This window comes from Mauremys reevesii, linkage group 1 (assembly GCF_016161935.1).
Source record: "Mauremys reevesii isolate NIE-2019 linkage group 1, ASM1616193v1, whole genome shotgun sequence".
NCBI lineage: Eukaryota > Metazoa > Chordata > Testudines > Geoemydidae > Mauremys > Mauremys reevesii.
This window is the reverse complement of record NC_052623.1, coordinates 304151424-304170229: the sequence shown is the minus strand read 5'-3', so window position 1 is coordinate 304170229 and position 18806 is coordinate 304151424. Positions and strand designations below refer to the sequence as shown.

The 18806-nt window shown below is 39.9% G+C and overlaps 1 protein-coding gene across 3 annotated transcripts in view; it reads left to right on the top strand.

Annotated features, from left to right (window-relative positions):
* Positions 1 to 18806, top strand: part of ARID2 (AT-rich interaction domain 2) — a 164878-nt gene that overhangs the window by 100410 nt on the left and 45662 nt on the right. For all 3 annotated transcript variants that reach the window (XM_039504880.1, XM_039504881.1, XM_039504879.1), the window contains 8 exons: positions 6277 to 6343; positions 6428 to 6678; positions 7875 to 7971; positions 8057 to 8266; positions 8666 to 8830; positions 12863 to 12938; positions 17641 to 17775; positions 18456 to 18655. In XM_039504880.1, the coding sequence (XP_039360814.1) occupies positions 6277 to 6343; positions 6428 to 6678; positions 7875 to 7971; positions 8057 to 8266; positions 8666 to 8830; positions 12863 to 12938; positions 17641 to 17775; positions 18456 to 18655 (1201 nt within the window). The remainder of the gene's footprint in view (positions 1 to 6276; positions 6344 to 6427; positions 6679 to 7874; positions 7972 to 8056; positions 8267 to 8665; positions 8831 to 12862; positions 12939 to 17640; positions 17776 to 18455; positions 18656 to 18806) is intronic.

The window sequence follows — 18806 nt, the reverse complement described above, 5'->3', positions numbered from 1 at the left end:
AGACAAAGGTTGCAGAATTTTTTAAAACAAGCCCTTTAACTTATTTGGCAAGAGAAAACAATGCTGGGGTTATTAAGGACTGGAATCAGCAAAGAAATATTATAGATTATGAAAATGTGCTGGTGATTCAGAGACATTGGAAGCCTAGGGAAAGTTTATGGGATGCTGGAAGCTTTGGACAACTTTGATTCAATTAGGAGTTTACATTATAGTAGCTAGGTTTGCACAAGACATTTTTTATTTCCACTAGAGGGCATGATATGGTATATTAATGTGTAGCAAAATTACTTCTGGCTACACTTCTATTATATGTAAACATTTCCTCTGTATCTTAGATCAGTGGTCTCCAAACATTTTTGATCGCGCACCCCTATCAGTAGAATTTTTTTGAACATGCACGCCCAATATATGTATATTTATTTATGTATAATTATATGCATGTACTACTATACTAATATATTATGTACTTTATAAAACATACAAAAGATAGAAATTAAAAAAGGATGAGATAAAGATGAAATAATATTTTTAAAATATTTTTAATTGTATTTTGTTTATTAACAGTACAAAAAACCTTTTTGCTCTCACAAAAAAAATATTAATAATAATTTTTAGTGAGCGCAATGTGATTGAACATGCTTCATTATTTCTGAAAATCTTGGTTTAACACTTTGTGATACAGTGATTCCAAGGTCTGGATTAGGGTTAGGGTGTGGGAAGGGGCTCAGGGTGGGGGTGCGGGATCTGAGAGAGAGTTAAGGTGCAGGAAGGTGCTCAGAGTGGGGGTTCAGGAGGAGGCTCAGGGCTCAGGCAGGCAGGAGGTGCAGAGCACTTACCTGGGGCAGCCCCTGTTTGGTGCAGGGGGTGTGCAGGTGGCTCTGCACAGCGCGGCACCGCTCCCATGGCCACAATTCTGGGAGCTGCCCCCCCCCCCCCCCCAGCAAGGCCACCCAGAACACAGGGACTTTAGAGGCTGCAGGGCCCTGGGCTAAGGGGGCCCCGGGGCCCTGGCCTGCAGCTCTAAAGCCCCTTTTGGAATGTGGCCCTGCGAGCACGGGCCGGAGGACTCAGGAGGAGCAGGGGCAGCCGCACAGCCAGCGGCCAGAGAGAAGCGGCCACTTGTCTCCAGCCGGCTTTGAAGGAGAAAGCGCCGCTTCTTTCCGGCCACTCGCTGTGCGGCTGCCCCTGCTCCTCCACAGGCTGCAGGCCAAAAGGGGCTTTAGAGCTGCAGGCCAGGGCCCCTTTAGCCCAGGGCCCTGCAGCCCCTAAAGCCCCTGTGTTCCGGGTGGCCCTGCCTGTGTGGGGGGCGGGGGGGCAGGGCCACCCGGAACACAGGGGCTTTAGGGGCTGCTTGCTCGTTCCTTCCCTCCTCCGGCCGCCCTTGCCTCCTCCCCCCGGCGGCGCTCCTCCTGCTGCGCCCCGCAATGGATCATCTTGCACACCCCCTGGGGTGCATGCACCCCACGTTGGACACCACTGCCCTAGATTAATATTTGTATGGTGCTCAGTAGCGTGTATAATATATTTGAAAGGGATTTGACATTTCATTATGTTTGCTTAAGGGGATTCTATCATGTTAATATAATACAACAGATTTCCTTAAGAAGGTTTCAAATAACTTATATTATTCAAATTGGAAGAATTTTAAAAAATGGTTTATTTTGCTCATTTTTGCTGTTGATTTCCAGGTGACAGAAATGGCCGGTGGGGGGTGGGGGATTAGACTAGTTAGTTCCACTTCAGTTTATAATCTGGTTTCTGCTCAAATTCTTTTTCTTTCTTTCTTTCTTTCTTTCTTTCAAATATATCAACTGAATGCAGCAATATTTGCATTACAGACATTGCAGAAGAATTTTTATGTTCATGTATTGTGTTAAGCTAGTTTTTACATAACTTTAATGTTGGGCCAAATTGGGTAACAGTAGTGCCCATTCAGGTTTTTTTTATTGCTAAAATACAAATAGATGGACTCTCCCAAAAGAATAAAATTGAGGATAAATAAAATAGGCATTACTTTTTATGATTGGAACTTGGACATATATTAAAGTATACCAAGGTTAAGTGTCAAAAATTGTGCTTTGTGGTCTTTGTCTTCACCTTTTCTGTCAGACAGATGTCCAGAAATATTATACTTGGAAATTTTTATTCAAAAGTAGCTAGCTTTTCTGGTTTTGCTGTCCCCTAAAACCAAGGCAGTTTGCATAATAGTTAATGAAGAACAACATCAGGTGCTATGTCTAGATATGTAAACATTTTGAAATTATATTGAATTATAATTTATTATATGGTTGTTAATTACATCATCTTAAATAATTATAGTATATGAAGACAGATGGTTTTAATAAACTCTCTTAACTGGGTGTTAAGTAGAACCAGCATATTGCAATAAGGTTTACTAATAAGAAACTTGGATGTGCTCCAAGCATCTATTTATAAACGTTACATGATGTATAGTACCACACTACTGCAAAACACTTTTGAAGGCATGCCATAAACTAATACCACATCTAAAAAAACCTATTTATTACAATAATCCATTTTTTTCATAGAATCTTATTTTAAGCAGTTTGTTGATCCCACCACAGGATGTTATTTATTTCATATAGCAGCTATGCTTCTGTATATAAAATGTTGGTATTTTTAAATTTAAAATTCCTGTTATTCTGTTGACTCACAACAAATGCATTGTGTTGGCAAGAGCAGGAGGTTGCATGCTTGTTCTTTTCCCTTTTGGATTGCTTATACTTTTATAAAATTAGCAAAATGGTGCTTATGTAGATCTGTGCTCTCTTCTTGCTCTTGTTGTTCAGGTTTTCTTTTGTAAATGTTGGTTTGTCTGTTACTTGTTCTGCCACGTGCAAATATTTATTTTGATAGGGTCATCATTCACTTCTCCTATTATGTTTCCTATAGTGACAATTAATAGTAAGGATTTGCACAATTGTGTACTAATGTGGTGGCTAATCCCAATTTAATCTCAACCTCTTTTCCTAATCTAGATAAAGACCAAGATTCTTAAATCAGGTCTTGCAAAATGCTCAGTTCTAAGCATTCCTAGAGCCAAAGACTTGGCATAGGTGGAACTGGTTGATATTGAGGTACTGACATCTTTCCCTTGAGAACAGTGTGAGCTATGAAGCATTGGAAGTTTATTGATCCAGCTAAAAGTCAGAGTTGAATGAGTCCTTGGATATGAAAATCAGAAGTTTACAGTGGGGATTTCAGTGAACGAGAAGCTGGATATGAATCAACAGTGTGCCCTTGTTGCCAAGAAGGCTAACAGCATTTTGGGCTGCATTAGTAGGAGCATTGCCAGCAGATCAAGGGAAGTGATTATTCCCCTCTATTTGGCATTGGTGAGGCCACATCTGGAGTACTGCATACAGTTTTGGTCCCCCCACTACAGAAGGGATGTGGACAAATTGGAAAGAGTCCAGTGGAGGGCAACAAAAATAATTAGGGGTCTGGGGCACATAACTTATGAGGAGAGGGTGAGGGAACTGGGTTTATTTAGTCTGCAGAAGAGAAGAATGAGGGGGGATTTGATAGCAGCCTTCAACTACCTGAAGGAGGGGGTCCAAAGAGGATGGAGCTAGGCTGTTCTCAGTGGTGGCAGATGACAGAACAAGGAGCAATGGTCTTAAGTTGCAGTGGGGGAGGTCTAGATTGGATATTAGTAAAAACTATTTACTATGAGGGTGGTTAAGCACTGGAATGGGTTACCTAGTGAGGTGGTGGAATCTGCATCCTTAGAGCTTTTTAAGGTCAGGTTTGACAAAGCCCTGGCTGGGATGATTTAGTTGAGGTTGGTCCTGCTGTGAGCAGGGGGTTGGACTAGATGACCTTCTGAGGTCTCTTCCAACCCTAATTTTCTATGATTCTATTATTCTAAGTTGTGAAATTTGAGTGCCTAATACCTCTGTTCTGACAACAGATGCCTCAGCTCTTATAGGCTGTTGAGGTGAAACCTTGACTCTTGGTGCCTTTGTGGCTCTCTCACTTGAGCTTCTGAGAGGGCACTCTTGTTTAGTCTGTTCTGGAGCATAGAGTGTTTCACTAGACCTGACAGCCAGAGTTGTCTGTCACTAGCCTTCTTTATCTAAGGCCTGGTCTACACTAGGGTGGGGAGTCGAACAAGTCGAACTACCTTAGTTCGAAGTACTCACCCATCCAGACCCCGCGGGATCGAAGTCCGCAGCTCCCCCGTCGACTCCGCCACCGCCGTTTGCGTGGTGGAGTTCCGGAGTCTACAGGAGCGCATTCGGAGTTCGAACTATCGCGTCTAGATTAGACGCGATAGTTCGAACTCCGAGAAGTCGAACGCTACACGTCGACCCGGCAGGTAAGTATAGACCTACCCTAAGAGAGATGTTTCTTTGGTTCTGAAGTATCATCTTTAAGGTTGGCTCAGGCCCCTCATTCTGTGGTTTTTATAATCAGACAGATTTCTTTCAGGCTATGTACTTCAACTGCTCTCTTTCTTTTGAGAGTGCTAGGAGCCTTCATCTTTGGCTTTACTTGTACCCTGGTATGAAGTGATACAAGCCCTTTATATAGTAGTAACATTGTTAAAGACGTCATCAGAGAGAGATACTGCCAATTGTCCTTCACCTAAATGACCTCAAGAGTCAACTCTGATCTTTCCTTGGAGTGTTTAAAATCTCCTCTAGCCAGCATGGGGGGATTTATTAGACGCATACTATAAAGAGTAATGTATGGATACATTGGTCCTTCATCATTGCCCCCCTGGTTACAGTGCTATGATGCCTTCTGTGTCACCACCAAATGATTTTTAGCAGTTTCAGGAACATGGGGCTAATTGGTGAAGAAGTTGGATTTGAAAATGACATTGTTTCAGAAGAAAATGCCAATGTTATTTGATATCCTTGTGAAAAGGCTAAGACTGCAGTGCCCATTACTTATTGCTGCCTTGCTCCTGCAATGTATTGATATTTTGCTTCAACTTCAGTACCTACTGTGGTTAAAAATAATTTTAAAAAGCTCATCAATTGTACCAAGTGCTAGAGTTTTAATATTTTTAATAAGCCTATGCCAAGATGACATTGATGTCCGCTTCTGCAGAGAGAACATGCCAAGTCCTCATGTTCTGTACCACATGAGAGAGTCCAGGATGACTTACCTCTGAGAAGAAAGTCTACTCTTCTATAACTTCAAATTACCCAACCGCCTTAGATAGATACATTTTTTTAAATCTGAGAGTGCTTCCTTTTGGACTTTTAGCCTGAATATTTTAAAGAGACCAAGAGCATATTGTTGGACGGTCAGTCTAACTAATGCCATGACACCGTGAGAGCATCTTATGATTTTGGTATCACTGCAAGAGCACTGGCAACAGCAGTAACCCTACATTACTAATTGGCTTAGTTCTCTGGGCCTTTCCAAAGACTTTAAAATTAAGGTTGAAGATGTGCATTTGAGGATACACCACCTCTTCCGTGTTTTAAAAATACAAACACTAGAGAAATTAAAGGAGTAAGTCTCGGGCATGATTCTAAGATCAGCTTCCTTTTGTTATCACTAGTGAAATTTGCATGTTTACCCTCTTCATCACTTTCCAATAGAGTAACATCAAAAAGGGTATATTGCATTGACAAGTGAAATTCAAGGCAATCTGGTTTTGCACACATCGTTTAAACATGACAAAACCCCTCTTCCTTGAGTGTCTCAAGCTCCTTCTTAAAATTGTTTCCTGGGTTTTACTCTGTGATGATAGAGCTGTTGCATTTCACCTAAGAGACAGCAGTATTTTAGTAGTGGATTAAGTGATCCATATATACTTTATCAGTTTATGAGCTTGATCCTGTATATCCTTGATCATATGATTAATCTTGACTGTAGTCAGACTAGCCACACAGTAAAGGTTTGCAGATCAGGCCCTTAATTTGTAAAGTACTTTGAATTCCTTGTGGTGGAATAGGAATAGGCCCCAATCATGTTGGTTGATTGTGGATGGAGTACCTTTGGTGTCTTGGAAGGGTGGCAGGAAGACTTCTTTAAAGCAGCTGTAATATATTGAACATCATAAGTTTCAGCTCTGGAGTGAAGAATGTACCATTATTTAGATAGAGATCATCTTGCAGATGCAGTAGTAGCTGACATGAATGGGAAGAGGATTTTTTTCAAGGGATGGAATAGTGATAAACACATCCTTATCCATTTGTGAATATTTTAAAGAGGCGGAAGAGAAAACAAATGTATTTTTAAAGGAAACATCACGCTTCAGAAATTCAGTTTTACTTTTTATTCTGTTCTCAGTTTTGGAAGGATATTGTGGAGGATAATGAAGTACGTGACCTCATTTCTGACAGAAACAAATCTCAAGGTGAGATGTCTTGAATAAACTGATTAGATAAATTCTGGTAAATATAGAAAAGGATTAGCTAAAGTTGATGTTTTTCTTTTGTAGATGTTCCATCAGAAGAATGGATATGGGAATCCTTATTTCATCCACCTCGCAAGTTGGGCATTAATGATATTGAAGGGCAGCGGGTACTTCAGATTGCAGTGATATTGCGAAATCTTTCCTTTGAGGAGGGAAACGTTAAACTTTTGGCAGCTAATCGTACCTGTCTTCGGTTCCTGCTACTCTCTGCTCATAGTCATTTTATTTCTCTACGACAATTGGGGCTTGACACACTAGGAAATATTGCAGCAGAGGTAAATATACTTTGGAGAAGAAGGTGCTACTTTAGTATTAAGTAGCTTGACTGATGTCTTCAAATAAACACAAGAAAAATAATTAAATTTAAGTAGTAGTGAATAAGTGTTTTGAATTTGCAAATAATAGATTTCAATGGAATGCACAACGCTAGGAATCAGATATAGACTGGGGCCCCCAATTGCCTAAGCACAGTCATGTGAGGGAATGCAGTTGTGTGAGGGGCATGGGATCCTTCAAATCATCTCTAATTTTCAATTGAAATTTCATGGCATTGCGGAATTACTTTAAAAATGAAAAATATTCATATGGGTTATACTTTATAAATCATAACTCTACTATGATAATACAAGAATTCCTGTGTCACCAGTTAATAGGTATCAATACACTGTTTATAATAATGAGTATGAGAAAACCAGGGGGACTTTGGGAAGGTCACATACACATGGGTAGATCATCAGTGAGGGAGACTTTCTTTTCAAAGATATTTAGATGTAAGAAGAAACAGTAACAGGCCAACTCAATCCATTTTATGGCATTATACACCACCGATAAATATAAAGTTGGACGTTGTGTATATATTGAAATCCTGCAAAGAGTAAATAGCAGGGAAGGAGACACTGTAGTGCTCAGTTACTGATAGAAATCTGATGTTTTCATGTGTGTTTTCATGTGTGGGGGGACCTTTGAAAGAGCACTGGTGGTGGTGGTGGTAGTGGTGGTGGTAGTAGTAGTAGTAGTAGTTACCATAGTGCCTAGGGACCCAAGTCATGGACCAAGACCCCATCGTGCAAGGTGCTGTACAAACAGGACAAAGGATGGTGAAAGCCATAGGGAAGAATTCACCCCTAATCACTGTTACTGTTTCGTAGGGCTTAGGAAAACGTTCATATCCATCCTGATGGCAGCCTAGGAATTCAGTTATTTTCCTTACTGTAAAGACTCAAAGAAAAAAGAGACATTCAGAGCCTCTTCTCAAATACTTTAGAAGAGAAAAGGGTTAATGCAATTTTAAAAATAATAAAAACTCTAGGCATTTAAATCAGTCTTACATGCTCAGAGAACTGACAACATATTCCAACGTATAAAGACTTTTGAGCATTGAATTTGGTATGCAAATTTAAGAACTGTAAGTATTATGACTGTACGTACAACATGGACTGCAGCTTAAATAATGTTTTTTCCCTTCTCTCAGCTTCTGTTGGACCCTGTTGATTTCAAAACTACTCATCTAATGTTTCACACTGTTACAAAATGCCTAATGGCAAGAGATAGATTCTTAAAAATGAGAGGTAAGATCTTAGACTGCTGATTTTTTTGTAAATAGTAAGAGAATGATTTTTGGCTGTTTAATACTATTCTATATTTGTTTTTCAGGCATGGAAATCTTGGGGAATCTTTGTAAAGCTGAAGATAATGGTGTATTAATTTGTGAATATGTGGATCAAGAATCCTACAAAGAGATAATATGTCATCTCACTTTACCAGATGTGCTGCTTGTAATCTCAGCACTTGAAGTTCTATACATGCTCACAGAAATGGGAGAAGTGGCCTGCACAAAGATTGCTAAAGTAGATAAGAGCATAGGTGAGGAAGAAGCAGAACAAAATATTATATTAGTTTATTTGTTGAGGGAAAAGACTTGGCACATTGTCACATTCAGGGATTCAAAAAATTTACTTTGTCAGAGTTTAGAGAATGTATGTGTTGGTATATTATGTGCATATTGTTGCTGTATATTTACATAACTGATTTTTTGTTTTCTCAGAGAATTAATGAAAATAGAGACCAAAGCAGGTCAGGATTTTGAATTATATATTGGCTTTATATGCAGTGAAAAATATAATGTAGAAATCCATAGAAATATGTGAGGGTTTGTTTTTCTTTCAGCAAGTGTCAGTTTAATCCAAATCAGTGTGTTCAATACCAAACACTCATATTTGTTTTGTTGTAATATCGTTATTGGTTTTGCATTTAATGTTTTAGATACATTAGTATGTCTGGTTTCTATGGACATCCAGATGTTTGGACCTGATGCACTTACTGCAGTAAAACTCATTGAACATCAAAACTCCAGCCATCAAGTATCTGAAATCAGGCCACAGGTGGTGGAGCATGTTTCCTCACAGGCCCATGCAACAGCTGTCCCAGGTTAGTGCTATTGTAGGAGAACATCTTTTGTATTTCTGTAGAACATTCTTTATAGCATATGTGACTATCCATCTGTCTTTCTGTCTGTAGCTATGTAATTGCGTGCATGTGTATAGCTATATAGCTATGCATAATTTAATGATTTACTTGTGCTTCAATATGTCAAATCAGACATGCATATTTTAGTATTGTTGCTGGCAAAATGGATGTTAAGTTAATCTTTGTTTTATTTTTGTAATTGAATAAATATTTGGAACAATATTGGTCATTACATGAAAACACTCTGAAGTAACATGGACAGAGTCTTAACATTTTTCAACGCTATCAATCTTGAAAGTGTACGCAATGAAAATGTTACACATTTTTATTTAAAATTAACCTGTTCATTTGCATGTCAACAAAATATCTACAACTCACAGAGGGGCAGCAAGTCCATTTTGTGTTATATTCTGTGTGAATAGTATGTAAAATAAGTTCTCAGTTAGTGTTAGGGTCAAATTCTAGGAGAATGGGCTATAGGATCTAATGGGATCATGGAAATGAAGATTAAAAAAAATTCTCATTGACTTCATTGAAGCTACTAAACATTTCATTTGTGATCTGAGCCAAAGTTTAACACCTACAATTAAAGCTTAAAGGAAAGTTAAATCTTTAAGGTCATTAGAACCTCAGAATATACTTGATATTGTAGATATTGTTTAGCTGTAGAAAATCTGTTTTCAGAGTGAAATCCTGGCACCATTGAAATAAATGATAAAACACTCTTTGGCTTTAGTAGGGTCAAAATTTCACTCTAGATATCTGGTGTCTTTTGACATGCACACACAAGGTTTTTAACAAGAACTTTTCTTGTTAAATTCACATACAAAATTACATTCTACTGGCCTATGTGATTCCTCTAACAGCAAGTATAAGAGAAAAATGTCTATTTCAGTGCTTTTCACAAGTATACATTGCATATCAAGAAAGTTATGGGCATTGTTGGATCATGGCATCTATGGTGACTCATCCAATCCAAATATAAATGTCACTCTCGTTAATTAAACAACTGATAATACAATTAAGCATGTACTTGCTGGTCCTAGTCCTGCTGCCCTCAATCCCGTAATTTCAATGAAAGTAAAACCTGCAGGATTTGGCTCAAACTGGAGAACCAGGAGTCAGGTGCTTCCAGCCATTTGTAAAAGGTAGATATCTGAAATAACTACACATCTTGCCCTATGTTGCTGCTTTTAAAAAAATAATTATTTAAAAAAAAAAGTTCAAATTTAAAAACTCCCTCCCTCCCCTGCCAAAAAAAATCCAGTCTCACCACCACCACCCTGTTTTTTTCCCCTCAGTACTTAAAGTACCACAGACTTTTTAAAGGCCCATACTGCCTTTGTGTGGTTCCCGGAAGCTCCTAAAGGGTGTAAACCTGAGACATGTTGGTGAGCTGCAACTCCCATTCAAGTCAGGGTCAGACTCAAAGACTCTAGTATTTCAGTTTCATTTCTGTGACTAAATATAAACTTAAGTTTTTTCCCTAGTATTTTTTCCCTTTCCCTCTTGGACTTAATTGTGGTTTGCTGGATTACTCACTCATCCAGAACCTTTCTCAGTTAATCAGATTCTTCTTCTCAAAACTATTTTTATAAAACATCGCAGTTCAAAGTGACTTGACTCCAGAAAAGTATGAGCCATGAAATCTTGACAAACTTTTTGCTAGCCGATTGAAGGCCTCATCCACGTTAGAGTATTTTGCTTTGATATGACTACATTGATGTAGTTACACAGGCGCAAACTCCATATATAGATGTGCTGCACCTCTGTAAAGCAAGTTACCGGAGTAAATTGTATTAGTGAATGCCCCTATGTCTACATGAGCTTTTAACCATGTAAGTAGTGTAAGCATTCATGTACAACTTTACTTTTTAGTTAGTGCTTTTTTATTTAATGGAACACATTTGACTCTAATAGGACTATACTGAAATACCTGCATGATACTGAACCAGGTGGCCTAGCAGTTTGGGTTGAAAGAGTTAAATTAATGTGGAAAGCATTAAAGGATGAGATAATTATATCCCAGTATCGGTCACATTTTCATTCTACAAAATAATAATTTCCCACTGCAGACTAAAATCTTAGTATTTGTGTTACACACAAACGTATCATAAGGCAGCATTAGTAGTTATTTTATATTTCATTCTGTAGTCCTCTTTTCCCATGATTTGTAACTTTTTCAAAAGTTTGCTCTTTGGTGAAAACTTTCCAAGCTTGGTCTGCTCTTGAAGGCGTTTGTTTTGTTTTTAAATTAAAATAAAATTGGACCAGCTGCTTAAGTTAAGTGGTTGCAAGTTGCTTGCCTACTTTAAAGAATAACTGAGACTTTTATGCGTTCAGAAAACTCAAAAGCATTTTTATTTAAAAGTTCAAACATATCCTCAATGAGGAACGTGATTTTAATATTTGGAAAAAAAATTAGTTCAGAAATACTAAACTTACTACCATTTTGAAAATGGAGCCCTGAGCATGTTTTAGCATTTTTCTTAAGTAAAGAAGTGCTTGTCCACATGGTGAGTTATGGATGCACATAAACTGAAAAATAGATTAAGGGAGAGTAGTTGGGAAAACCTTATTTGTCCCCAGACCACCTAAGTATTCTGAATAATGATAGGGAATTCTACAGCCAATGTTGAGAATGACATGTCCCTGATTGTTTCCATCAGCTACACGATCTCTACTAATCATAAATGAGAATGCTAGACAGGAAGATAGAGACTTTCGGTAGCTAGGTCCTAGCATGTCAAGGTCTTTAAAAATTAGTGCCAAGACCTTGAAGCAGATATAGAACTCTGTGTAGACCTTTTGCAGATCATCAATCACCAGTGTAATACAGGTTTACAGGGCTGCCTGTGAATGGGCCTCATAGGCAGGCCACTGCATCTTGCAGTAGTTGCAGCTTCTGTGTGGCCTTTGTGGTCAAATCATTGCAGTAGTTCAGCACAGAGATGCTGATGACATGGATCACCAGGGATAGGTCTCTTATTTGAAAGTGTAATTCATTTTTTATACATAGAATTAAGTAACATGGCAGGATTTAACACCCTTGGACAAGAGTGCACTGCTATTCTGTCGAAGCATCTTGATATCATATGCTTGAATCTTGCATAAAGATGCAGTCATTTTTTATTACTTTAAGGTCAAATCAAGTTGGTTCTGATTAGTTCCAACCTGGGATATAAGTGGCTAGAATATTTGTGCAGGCAGGAAGAATTGAGGAGCTAAGACAGAAGGGTCAGCCAAGCTTGAGAAAAAGCAATATTTCTTCTTTGAGTGATTGTCTATATGTATGTGTCTGTATGTTGGTGCTCATGTGCCTCATGAACTTGAGATCAGAAGCATTTGGCCATCAGTGTCACCAGGTGCAGACCCATTGACATCTCCTCCTCCTGGGGAAGAAGGGTGAAGTGGACCAACTTGTTTCTCAATTCCTTCTTACTGCCCAGGGCTCTGGTGGTTCCTGTTACTCCATTCCATCCTGTCATAAAACCAGTTTCAAACCAGGTGTGCTAATGCAAGTCATGGTTTATACTAGTGCAGTACATTTAGACTAGCGGTTTGCACTAATACAGTTACACTAGTGGCTAAAAACCTTGCCGGAGATGTGTCCTCACACACATCTCATTACATCTTTGAAACAACGTGGCATGCATTTAAACAGAGTTGATTTAAAGCAAATCTGATCATTCAGTAACAAATAAGCTATTGCCTTTTAAGACATGGATTTGGGGAGTTCTTTAAATATATGTAGACTTTGTGTCTAGGAAACTCTCTGTAGATGTAAGTAATTAATTAATCCTTACATTTAATTTTGTCAAAATGAACTTCTTTGGGGGACGAGTGAGGGGAGAGATCTTGCAAAAATACAAAACAAATTTCAAATCAAATTTGAAACTACTAAACTTTCGATGATCCTTTGTGTTGCCTGAGATGTTCAATTTTATAGGAAGAATCATCATTACATGTCAGCAAATGTATCTTTTTCCATAGCATCAAGAGCGGCACAGCATGTTGCTCCACCACCAGGAATAGTGGAAATAGACAGTGAGAAATTTGCATGTCAGTGGTAAGTATACAGTTCCATTCAAATACTTTCTTGAGGAAGAAGAAAAACAACACAAAATGTTAGCCACTTGACATAATACTTCAAACTAGTTGTTCTCTCTGTCTTAGAATATTATTTAATTCTTTCATTTAATTACAAATCTAATCTTGCTGTAAAACTGTAGAGCAGCATTGTCTAACTAAACAGTATTTTCATCTTGTGCTACTGTAGCGATACAGGAAAGTGTTTCTCAAATTTTGAAACTAGATTTCTGGAAGCCTGTGATTTCATCAGTGGGAGGCTCAAGCAAACCATGGAAGATGAAAGACCTTTTTTCCTCCAACCCTTCCCCACCCCATACTTGCTTTAATATTTTTACTAGTTATAATGTATGTTTGTGCATCCAATATTCTAGAGAATTGATACCCAACTCATAGCTCTCAAGTAGGGCTAGGGTGATTCCCCAAACTGGTGTTGACCTATACATGCATCTGCTCACATTCTAAGTCTTTGGGTTGATCAGTTCCTGAAACTCTTGTACTTCCAACACTCCCCCCTTCCCTCACAAAAATGATATGAGTTAAAGATGGAGCTAGTTATTGAATTGATTCAAATATTCATCTACACACACGTCTTTACAGTGAAGTGGGGAGCATTTTACAAGAAGCAGAGTGGTTCTACACTGAAAGTCTGTCATTTTACTTATAACTTAAGCAAAGATTTTGGCTGCACAGGAGTTGTTAGTTGACACTAACATATGATGAGATTCTGAGCTTAGATACTACAGTGATATAGTTAATATAGAAAACCTCAGATAGATGTTTTTAGCTAGAAAATAGCAGCTAATATTTGAAAACTTCATAATCCAAAATAAGTGGAATCTGCGTATTCCTCCTCTCAAATGTGCTTCTTCAGAAGCCCATTGTATACAGCTATGAATTCTACAGTTCATATTTATACTATACTCTTTCTGCCTGGGAATTAGACAGTAGAGCTGTCCCACTGATATCTGAGGTGTGAAGTAATAATAGAGGGGACAGTGAGCAATCAGACTGTTTCCCCTGCTTCCCATGCTGCTGTTCTGCCAACCCCCAATCCTAGGAAAGATAGAAAAGGAGCCACTGAAATCTTTCTGGACCCTCAAACCAAAAAGGAATGATGCAGAATAGCCTCTCTTGCATTCAAGCAGGCAGGAATGGACAGTTAAATCAGAGAAAGATTCCACAGTTGACACCTCTTATTCAGTAGTAGCCAGGATTTGGGGAACAAGAAAAACAGTATTTTAGTGAAAGGAGTAGAAAAAGGCAACAGAATCACTCTGCTATGCTGCAGTTGTGTAACACCATCTGATGACAGAATGTAATTAAACAAATCATACAACGCAATGTCAGAAGGATCTGTAGTGGTTATTTTTTGTCTGATTCTGTGCTAGGTAACAAAGTGCTGGGTACTCTCTAGTTATTTTTCTTTTTCTGAATTCTAAATGGAAATGAACCAACAAGATATAAAACAACCGGTGGCCCTGTACACAAGCCTAAAATATACTAATCATGGTATTTTTTCCAATGTTTTTCTTGGAGTTGAAGAATGGGAAATAGTCTTTTTCAACTGTGTTTGCATGAAAGCCAACTTTAAGGGGTTTTTACCCCGTAAAATCTCTTAGTAAGTTTTTATCACTGTCTCTTACTGAGAGAAGTTGCAAGGGAGTAAGTCATAATGGAAGAATTTAGAAATATTACTATCTCTTGGAAGCAGTGGAAGGACATGCAAAAAGGGGCAATGTATTAAAATTAATATCCCTAATATTATAAGCCAACTGGGCCGGAAGAAGGATCCCCTGCAAGGTAAGTGCACATCATGGTCTAATCGCCAACTCCCAAATCAAGATTATGAGATAGAGAACACCTTCTCTGACATTCATTGGTCACAGTGATACTGGTGTGTATCATGGGAGGCTGACACTGTTTTTAATGACAATCTGGTTAGAGAAGGCAGGAATATAGATTTTTTTTTTCCATACTACCTATTATTACACAGAATGTGGGTTCAATTTTTGTAACTATAGTAAAAGTTTGTCAAAAAAAAAAAAAAGGCATCATGTTTACTGGTGTTGTATTCTAAGTTCCCTGTAAGCTGCACGGCTGCCAGCAGCCTATTTAGCTCTGTGCAGGCATTCAAGGAACCCGCCCCGGGACCTGCCAGGGGAGGGGCACCCCTCCCACCAGCACCTCACCTAGTCTGGTCTCCAACCTGCTGCGAACGGGGCGGGGTGCCGGGCAGGGTGCCCGGACATGCTGGGGCGGTGCAGCCCCAGGCGCAGCCCTGGCCCGGACCTGCTGGGGGAGGGGCACCTGTCCTGCAGCCCCAAACCCAGAGCTGCCGCAGCAGGGAGAGGCGCCTCTCCCTCACAGCCCAGGTGCTGCTTCTGCAGGGGGAGAGAGCTGGGGGGAGACCTCTCTCTCCTCCCGAGCACCGTCCTGCACCCCAAACTCCTCATCCCCGGCCCCACCCCAGAGCCTGCACTCCCAGCCGGAACCCTTACACCCCAAACCTCTGCCCCACCCTAAGCCCCCTCCCACACTCCGAACCCCTCGGCCCCACCCCATCACATGAATTTTGTTACACATCACCTCCATATTGGTGCACCTAACAAAATTCATTCTGCGCATGGGTGGGAAAAATTAGAGGAAGCACTGGTTGTATTGGCTATGAATGAAGACAACACTAAATTCTCTTATCTGCTTTCTTTCTCTTTAGAATTTCCAGTTACATTCTGATTATAGTACTTTTAGATGATGCTAAACAATAGAGAACACGGGTGTTTTTTTCAAATCGTACAGGTGATATAGCTTGTACTGCTGACAGTTTAAAAAATATATCAATACTCTTTGATCCTGCATGGCAGTGCAGATATTTTGGTATTCTGTAGACCAGAGGTGGGCAAACTACGGCCCGTGGGCCACATCCGGCCAGTAGGCCCTTCCTGCCCAGCCCCTGAACTCCTGGCCTGGGAGGCTAGCCCCTGATCCCTCCCCCGCTGTTCCCTCTCCCCCGCAGCCTCAGCACGCTGCGCCACCAGCGCAATGCTCTGGGCAGCTGGGCAGCGCAGCTGCAGAGCCCAGCCTGACCCAGTACTCTGTGCTGCACTGTGGCGCAGCTGGCTCCAGCCAGGTGGCGCGGCTGTAGCGCCACCAGCCGCCGGTGCTCCAGGCAGTGTGATAAGGGGGCAGAGAGCAGGGGGGGTTGGATAGAGGGCAGAGGAGTTCGAGTTGTGGATAGGGGTCGGGGCGGTCAGAGGGCAGGGAACGGGGGTTGAATGTGGGCAAGGGTCCCAGAGGGCAGTCTGGAAGGAGTGGGGGTTGGATGGGGCAGCAGCAGGAAGTCAGGGGTGGAGGTTCCAGTGGCGGTCAGGGGCCAAGGAGTGGGGGTGGGGGTGGATGGAGTGGTGGTGGATGGGGGGCTGTCAGGGAACAGGGAGGTTGGATGGGGCAGGAGTCAGGGGGTGAGAAGTGGCGGGGGAGGGGCCAGGCCACACCTGGGTGTTTGTGGAGGCACAGCCTCCCCTAACCGGCCCTCCATACAATTTCCGAAACCCGATGCGGCCCTCAGACCAAAAAGTTTGCCCGCCCCTGCTGTAGACAGTTGTTGCTGTCTCCATTTTCTGTCACAAAGGAACTGTTTTCCAACTTTTCTGGGCCCGCATAGAGAATCTCAAAGAAATAAAAATTACCAGTTAAGGAAAATATCCTTTTTTTTTGGTTGGCTGTGCTTTTGTGGAGGTCCTTCAGGAATCACACATTGCTTCACTCCCTGGGAATTTATTGATATTGCCTGGAGCATTGGCCAGAGCCTTGGTTGTTCGAGGACAACATGAGGCCTTCACACTGCTTGTCTCCAGGGATGAATGTTCTGCCTCTGTAGCACTCCTAGTCTCTTATGATCCTGGTAGCTCAGGGTAAGGTGGTTCTATATCTCTGATTTTCCTGTGTATTGCAGTACATCTAAATTACCAGATCAGTCCGAAAAACTTATTTTGGCTTGTCAGGTCAGCAAATTTTTGATGGAAACCTTTGATAGAGAATGAGTATGCAATGCTAAACTATATCTGACTTTTGATCTAAAGTTTAAAAGGTATGGTTTTGAAGCTTTTAAATATATAATTTATTTAACTGATAGACACAGTTGGGTGGGGTGAGCAGATGATTAAAGATTATATGGCAGTGAGGAACTGAGCTGTTAATTTCCAGACATTCTAACATTTGTAGGTTTTACGTAGTTTTTTTTTTTCCTTTTTAAAGTTGTGGAATTTTGTAGAAAATATAAAAAGTTGTTCTGGGGACTTCATTGAAACACATTTTCAATCTGAAGTTTTCTCAGATAAGTTTTTGGTTTGTGAATATGTTAAGTCTTGCATATCATACATGTAAATAATAATCTCAACAGGATGTTATGTGATCAGTTTTTGCCATCTATCTTAGTGCTTTTTCTTGTACTAACTTTGGGCATTGAGGTTTACATTGTGAAAGATAAAATTATGTTGTATTGAGGAGGTGTTTGTTAGGAGAGCACATTAAAATGCTCTTTTCAATATTTTAAATTAGCAGCATTGTTATTGATTGTCCAAAATCCTTTACTCAGCCAGAGAATAGCGTTTCAGCCCTTTAAAAAGAAATGTCCATGTTGCAGCATGTTTCATCATTTATTTTTCTTTCTCCATTTTTAGGTTGAATGCACATTTTGAGGTGAATTCAGATTGCTCAGTCTCTCGAGCAGAAATGTACTCTGAATACCTCTCAACCTGCAGTAAATTAGCTCGAGGTGGAATCCTAACATCAACTGGATTTTATAAATGTCTTCGGTAAGGTGAAGAGTCTATAGAAGAATAAACAGGAGATTGTGGATGCCTAATGCTAATCTGCAACTTCAGACTTATTTAGGGAAATACCTACTCTCAAATGAGTTTTAAAGACTGCTCTGATCTGTTAGCATTCGGAATTTTAAGTTAAAAAAAAAGTTTGATAGTTCAGTGCAATTATTTTGTTCTTTTTTTACGACTTTGTTAGAGCTTGCTTTATGTGTTTGGCCATATATTTCTTCCACTTCTAGCTTTTGGGGGTTACAGTTTTCATTTCTCTTGTCCAAAATCTTGGAAATGCTAATTCTGGTGAACCTTTCAGTCCCCATGGAGGTAGCCTTCTAAAAAAGAGCATCTTAGCATTTCACTCTGGCTGCATCTCTGCAGAAACAGGGATAGATGCTGTCACAAAATATTAGCCATTGAAAAAAAAACTTCTGTTTGAAAAATAGAATGGAGACTTCCCATGCCCATTCCTTCTCTTTTTGGCAGAGTGAATATGTAATCCTGACTGACTAACATGAGTATTTGACTTCTTAGCTTTGGTAAATATGTTTGTCTTTGTCCTCTGTGTGTATAGAGCAGAGTTGATGTGCTAAAAATTGAAAAGAAAGAAAAAAAAATAATACTGTGAAAGGTTTGAATTTTTGTTATGTATATAGCTGTATGTTTGTGTTTGGCAGAACTGTCTTTCCAAATCACACAGTGAAGAGAGTAGAGGATCCAAATAACAATGGGCAGGCGCATATACATGTAGTAGGAGTTAAAAGGAGAGCTATACCACTTCCCATTCAGATGTACTATCAGCAACAACCAACTTCTTCTACCCCTGTCGTCCGGGTTGATTCTATTCCTGATGTATCTCCGTCTCCTTCACCAGCAGGTTCTTTATCTTTTACATTATATTTTATATGGCATCCATTTTTGTTGCTTCTGAAACTACAGTAGAACGAAGTAAACTCCAGTGAAAAGAAGTTTTGAGAAACTAGTTATTTCATTTTTTTTGTTTAATGCTTTATAGTGCTGGATGATAG